The 7,367-nt window shown below is 35.2% G+C and overlaps 1 protein-coding gene across 1 annotated transcript; it reads left to right on the plus strand.

Moving 5' to 3' along the window:
- The first annotated feature begins 232 nt into the window (after positions 1 to 232).
- Positions 233 to 7,121, plus strand: LOC139495300 (uncharacterized). Its single transcript, XM_071283607.1, has 5 exons — positions 233 to 316; positions 1,926 to 2,070; positions 3,156 to 3,383; positions 5,319 to 5,538; positions 6,868 to 7,121. The coding sequence occupies exons 1-5, from the start codon at positions 256 to 258 to the stop codon at positions 7,087 to 7,089; spliced, it is 876 nt and encodes a 291-aa protein (XP_071139708.1). The 5' UTR covers positions 233 to 255; the 3' UTR covers positions 7,090 to 7,121.
- The last annotated feature ends 246 nt before the right edge of the window (positions 7,122 to 7,367 follow it).

Consider the following 7,367-nt stretch of genomic DNA (forward strand, 5'->3'; position numbering starts at 1 on the left):
CATTTTTTTGCCAATATAATCACATAATCATTAAATATTTGCTTATCTTTAGTAATCAAATAATCATAAACTAAAAATACAGTCCTAGGTAATCAAATAATCATGAAATATTTGGCTTAATAATCAAATAATCATTAAAAAAACGGCCAAGTAATCACATAATCAAAAACCCCATGAGGGCCCTCATCTATATAGTTTATATAAAGAGATAAGACTCAGACTATTAAAGAAGAGGGACATAGAACAATTTCCAACATGGCAGTTTTACTGTTTAGTCTTTCTGTACTTTTGTTGTCAACATTTACTGTACACGGTGGTAAGGCAATGCATTTTCTGTTTTTTATTTGCTGTTGTTTTGTTTATTTTCTAAGATTCCAATTTTCGTAGATAAAGAAATAAATTGTGCGTTCGCGGCCATCGGATATTAAATTTCGTGGTTTTGCTGAGGTCTGCATACAAGCCTTTAGAAAATTTGTCATTCGTTGAATATTCCGAATTTCGTGGTTTACGTGTACCTACGAAATCCACGAAAATTGGTATCCAACAACTAATAATAATGAATCCACAGTATCTACTTGCAGTCGAATCAAACGTTCAAACATGTCTATCAAAGAATGACTTGGGGAATAGAAATGTGGTATTTCGGTTACGACGGGCAGTAAAACCCTTGCCAACGTGAGACGTCCTTTTTGACTGTGCGGGATGTGAAAATACGCAGACACGTCCGATCAGAATCGGGACGTTAAGTCCTATGCTTTGCAATATAAGTGTCACGCCCTTCATCCCTACATTACAGGGTATACCTATTGCATTTATTGTCAATTTGCTGTTGTCCTAAAAGTGCACGGGATATTTGCAACTTGATGTTAAGCAAAAGACTGTAACAATCAGGCAACCAAAACCTAAAAAAAACCCATACCATACACACACATCATTCTATAAAAACTAAAGTTCAACTTCCCATAAAATTTTTAAAAAAAATCTTAATATCAATAGATTTGGTTTTTATACCTTTTTTTTTAAAGTAAAGACACCCGTAAAATATACGTATAGATTATCGGGTTTTTCTACACATTGATATCGTAAAATATCAGCCGCGAGCCACAATGTGAACGTATTGAACGAGCTAAAAAGTTTCACTCTGTGTCGAGCGGCTGATATTTTACGATATCTATTCGAAGAAAACCCGATTATCTTTTTATCGTTCTATTACTGGTCGTTTCTTTCTCCCTAAGACAGTTTTACGCTCGACAAAAGCAAGCTTGATAACGTCTCCTCTCGCATTGTGACGTCGCTGATAACTTCTCCTCTCACATTGTGACGTCGCTGATAATGCCTGGTCTCGTTTTGAAGTCTTGATACATGGATTACAGAGCAACAGAGCAGGGTGATATAGGCGAAGGGAAGGACGATAAAACCATATAGAGGATACAAAACCACGTGTAAAAAAAAATCGAAATACACAACTTATTTGTTTTATATAAAATAAAAAGTCGTTGGACTTGTATAATTACCAATGAGATAACTATCTAACAAAGACAAAAATGACATATTTAGGTCAACGTACGGCCTTCAACAGTAAGCAAACTCATACCTCCTAGCAAGCTATCAACGACAAAATATAAAGTATTCAAACTAAAAAAAAACAAAAAAAGAACAACAACGGACTAATTTATGACAAAATAATAAACGGAAAACAAATATTACAAATATCAACCAACCACTAAAATACTAAACTACAGACTCCTGACTTTGGACATGCACATTCAGAAGGATTTGTAGTTTTAATACTATACTAACCATTGACCATTGGTTTATCCAAAGGATCGGTTAGCTTACGAGTTCGTTTTAGTATTTTTATACATCGGATAATGATGTATGTGTATTTAAAAGCATCACCATACCGAATTTTCTTTTGTCGACAGCAACATTTGCCAATGCAGTTCAGAAGGGAACAGTTACCAGCCATTACATACACGAGGCTTCCGGTTTGTGTGCCAGCAGACAACATCCTAATATGCTGTATACTCACAACGATTCAGGAGACACACACAGAATATATGCCATAGAGTAAAACATTTTTAAATAATAATTCAATGACATTTTTATTAAATATTAAGTAAGACAGATATTTCATTCCAATGAAAAGGCCAATGAAGAGCAAAGTAATTTCAACGATAACAATGATTAAGATAATTGACAGAATAATTTTGATAATCACATATAAATATAATTATATATTAAAGATGTTAAACCACAGCCAGATTCGGGCGACACACACAGAATATATGACATGGAGTAAAAGATTTATTCTCTTTAAAAAATTCCATTCTCAACACTGGGTATTCCTATTGGAACCCTCGGAGGGATTCGAATACCAAGGAGCAATTAATAAGACGTTTGTACAAGTAACGTTGGATAGGCTAAAACTGAATCCGATTCCCACGTTAAAGCTACTGCGCCGTAAGAATCTGATCCAGTCTTGAATTCCCCACATTTTCAAACTTTTCAGGAATTCGGATTTGGATACCAGGTTTATGCCCATAATCTTTTTTTTTAAAATGTTATATATATGCAAAGACAGGGTCATGATAAGCTTTAATCAGTCAACAACGGAAAGAAACTGAATATGCAAAGGCCACGAAACAAAAAAAACGGAATACGGTGGAAGAACAGACAAGATACTGTACGAATAGACTTGCATGTATTTTCGCTTGTGTGCTGATTTGTCTCCCGTTTTAGTCATTACTAAAATTCCTCAAGTTGCAGCAAAAATTTCATCCTAATTTAAAGATTTTAAATCATAATTAATTTTTTTTTTATATATGACACCACTAGTTGTATGTGTTCATGATAAAAATCTATCATTTTTTACAAAGACCTGTCAACAACGTATTTGAGGTCACAAACCAGTGATCATTAATTGGCAATAAGTAGAACATAATATGATCTAGCATATTAAACGCGTAAACTAACAATAAACTGCATGTCTTTTTTTTATTTTAGACTTATATCTCTGTACCCATACCATGAATTTTCAATGTTATTTTAAATCGAAGTGTATGCAACATTTTATCAGTTTGATCTTTCAATGGTATTTTTAAGCGAGGTTTATTGATCTTTTGTTGAATTTAATCTCCCAATCCTATTTTCAGTGGCTCTAATGGTCAGAGAAAGGCTTTGATATGGATAGATGGCGCCCACAGTACAGATTGGGAAGATATAGCATGCGGACCGTGTGCGGGTGGTTCCGGAAATTGTGTTTATATTGCTGATACAGGCGGAAATGCTGGTGGCGATGCAAACACTATCTACAGAATCCGGGAACCAGACTATCTCAATGGTGATATGCATGTCAGCATTGATTCTACTCTTCAGTTCAGGTAAATATTAAACCAGAGGCTGATTTAGGGGGTGCTGGGGTCCGGTAACCTAATGAAGCTTCATATATAACTGCAGTGGCGGATCCAGCCATTTGAAAAAAGGGGGGGGGGGGTCCCAACCCAGGACAAAGGGGGGTTCCAACTATATGTCCCCATTCAATTGCATTGATCGTCCAAAAAAGGGGGGTTTCCAACCCCCGGAACCCTCCCCCTAGACCCGCCACTGAACTGATGCATATTTATGTTTGACTTGTTCCACTTCTAGTTTGGACCGCTATTTTGGAGATGCATTTTTTGTTGATGTATATAACTTTTGAGTGTTCCATGCCTATAAAATTGCTAAGTGTGAACTCCTACCCCATTTTTTCAAAGTCCTGCATCGGTTTCTGAAAAATAACCATGTCAGCGCACTAGTATATGAAGATATCTTATATTTCTTTTTTTGTGAATTTTGATGAATCGAGAAGGAGTTTAATGTTTTAACTATATACACTTAATCATATTTGGGTCCTTATAAATCTGACATATTTCAACTGCGATAATACGAAAATTTGATGAAAACACATGACTTGCTTACATGTTCAATTGTTTCAGTTACAGCTCACAAAATTATAATTTTGCTTATATAAATAGGATTGTTTTACCCTGACAAGTTGATGAAAAATATGACTTGTCCAATTAGCTTAACCAATAGCGTCATTACTGATCGTATTTGTTATATAATGAATATAGTTGAATTTCGTTCAAACCTTAAGTCTCTCTCTATATTATGTACGTAACCAATAGTCAACTTAGTATGTTTGTCGAATAGCTTGCAGCTTGTATATTTCTGAACTGCCGATTTTATTCAATAAATATGTACAAACATGTCACATCAATACACATTAAAAATTGTGGCAATTATAATGACGTCTAATAACTTCTACTTATACTAATTGTTTCGTGGCCGACCAGGGAAAACTACTTTTAGAAACCTGTGTCCTTTTGTCAATGCCAGGCGAAACCCCAAGTGTTGGACCGCTCTCGATATAAGAATGTTCAAAAGACATTAAAAAAATGCATTTAAATGCAAAAAATAAAATATCCTATCAGTCAAAAGACTGCGGCTATATGAAAATAATTTGAAGACAGAAATTAGTCTGAATAAACAAATCCGATTATGTTTGTATGGCCATACCACCTTATTTAACAAAACATGTTAATTTTAATGCCAATTTGAACAAACCTATATAAAAAAATATCTTAAACGTTTTTTAACCTAAATATTGAAAAAAATTATGCTAACTCAAGTAAAGCAGGGCTAGAAATGATCATATATACACCTATCATTTAACACAATAATTTTTCCAGCCCAAAAAATTAATTTCCGTTACACTACGTGCCACGGCAATTAGGAATTTTTGGCCATAATTTCGCATAATTTATGACTGTTACCTGTAAAAATTAAAAGTGGTTCACTTACTCCAACCCTCGCCCACACTTGTTATGACTGAAATATGTTTTTCAAATACTATAATTTTACTTTTCAACCAAAATGTCAATGGGCGAGTTGGGGCGACACATGAGAATCATAAAATATGGTCGAAAAAAGTGACCATGCATGTTGTGTTCGCTTTCTACATATTCTTCTTCCACTTTAGCGGTCGCTATCAACTGTCTTATTATTCTGCCACTGTATGTTGCGCATGAAGTCCAAAGGAAATTGAGTTATATACAGTTTTGTGAAAGTTAAAATCCTATATGCAAGTGCTCTTTAACAGTGTTTTTGTCTATTTTGTAAGCCGAGTCTTGAAGCATTCAAGACTCGTTGCACTGGTAGTGGAAAAATTTAAGGCATTCCATTCCCGTATGCATTTTGGGTAGAATGACATTTTCATTTAAAATGCATATCCTTTGAAATACCGTAACACTTTTACTCCTCAATTCTACTTTTAGCTGGGACCAGCATGATTGTGAGACTGTCATGGTAGACCCCAACGGAGAAGTTTATGTTGTTTCCAAAGTTAGCGCAGGCCACCACGCTAAATTTGTACATTTACCAAAGAGTGCATGGGGAGCCCATCATCATGTATATGTGAACGACGGAGTTTACCTGTCTATAACAACAAACGCGCATGACCCAGTAGGCGGAGACATCTCTCCAGCAGGCAACGAAGTGAGTAAAACATGGAAATGTCGAAAAGACTGGAAAACAACTTAACTGAAAAACCCCTGAAAAACCCCGACGAAAAGACAAACCTGGTCTATTAAATTTTGCGATTTATAACAACATTTTGTTTGCGAGATTTTATTTTCGCTATTTTTTTGTAACATTCTTATTTTTATCGAAGAATTAAGTATGCGATTGAACATTATTTTATCGATCTAAATACGAAGATATAGTTCTTGTAAAAAGTTTCCAATTTACTGCTTATACTGGGATAGCTTCCCATTTGCATTTTGCTGCGCATCACGGTGCGGAGCTATTACTTTCAGTCGAAATACATGCAATCTTGAATAAATTACTTATCACGTATATATATATACATAGATTCTGATTGGTTGCATTATAATGCGGCTGAGATACAGCAACAGCTATTGCCTTAAATGAATTAAAGAATTACAGTCTTTTCTCGTCTTGGATAAGACATCTGATGCCGGAAAATTAACTACATGTATTTGTATTTCAGTTCATATCAACTGTCACTAATTCATGTTCGTTTTATTATGCATACATTTTGCACAGAGAAATTAAATATTGAAATATCAATTATTGAATACCGCTTACGTGTTTATTTGCTATGTTACTGTGCAATTTGCACGATTTGCTTTGCTAAACAATTATTGTTACAATGTTTACAAAAATGCATTATCTGTATTTTATAACTTCTGACAATCTTACACACCTCGAAAAAATCACACACCAAGAGTCGTTTCTATTTATAATTGTTTTAATTTTCAACAAGAAATTAATTTGTTTTTAAAGCATGGGTGTATAACGCACACTCTTAAAGTACTTCCATTTTATTTCAATCAATATATAAAAATACCACATTTCCAATACTAATTCCTTCTACCACATGCACACATATTACCTTAAATGAGGGTAGAGCGCAAACTCCGAAACAGTGGTGACGTTGCTTCGCTAAACTAGCTAAAGTCAACGTAGCGTAGTAAAGAGGACGTAACCGCTGTTTCGGAGTTTGGGTAGAGCGAAGCAGTCAATACATACCATGAACACTCATACTTTTATATTTGAGGCTGATTTAATTCTTTTTAGACTATTCTTAAACGTATTTTCGAAAGGAAAAAAACCAACATCATCGGCCATCGATCCGGGGATGCACGGCGGGCAGGATGTTGTATGAATGTCAATGAGACAATTTCACTCATGTCCGTTTCTTAAGACTACATTCCCTTTAAAGTGTTGGTTGTTTTTATTAATCGCTGGACTGCTGTTTCATTAACCTTTGTACCTCAAGATAATTTTCAATATTTCTTCCAGATTTTACTGAAAACCTATGGACGTGTGAACTACTGGTCCGTGCCTGACCGTAATTACGCAGCCCATATTACTCACCACCCTCAGGTGCTACCGTACCACAACGAAAGACAGGGAGAGTCCGTGTGTTGGGACGTACATGGTGATGGCTATTACACTTTATCAGAGGGAGCCAATCAACCATTGTGGTATTATAAGAGACAATCACCAAAACCTGTTGGTTAAAAAAAAACAAATAATAAATGATACCAAGTGTGTCTCTGTATGTTGTAATGAAACACTATACTATATCAGGTTAGGGGGACGGTTGGCGCCTGTTAAAACGTTTAAACCCGCTGCATTTGTACGCCCCTGTCTAAAGAGCCTGTTGTTCAGTGGTTGTCGTTTATTGATGTGGTTCAGCGGTGTTTTTCGTTTCTCGCTTTTTATATAGAGATTAGAACGTTGGTTTTCTAATTTGAATTTTCTTATATATATACTATTCATTGTGGGGCCCTTTATAG

This window comes from Mytilus edulis, chromosome 11 (genome assembly GCF_963676685.1).
Source record: "Mytilus edulis chromosome 11, xbMytEdul2.2, whole genome shotgun sequence".
NCBI classification, from domain to species: domain Eukaryota; kingdom Metazoa; phylum Mollusca; class Bivalvia; order Mytilida; family Mytilidae; genus Mytilus; species Mytilus edulis.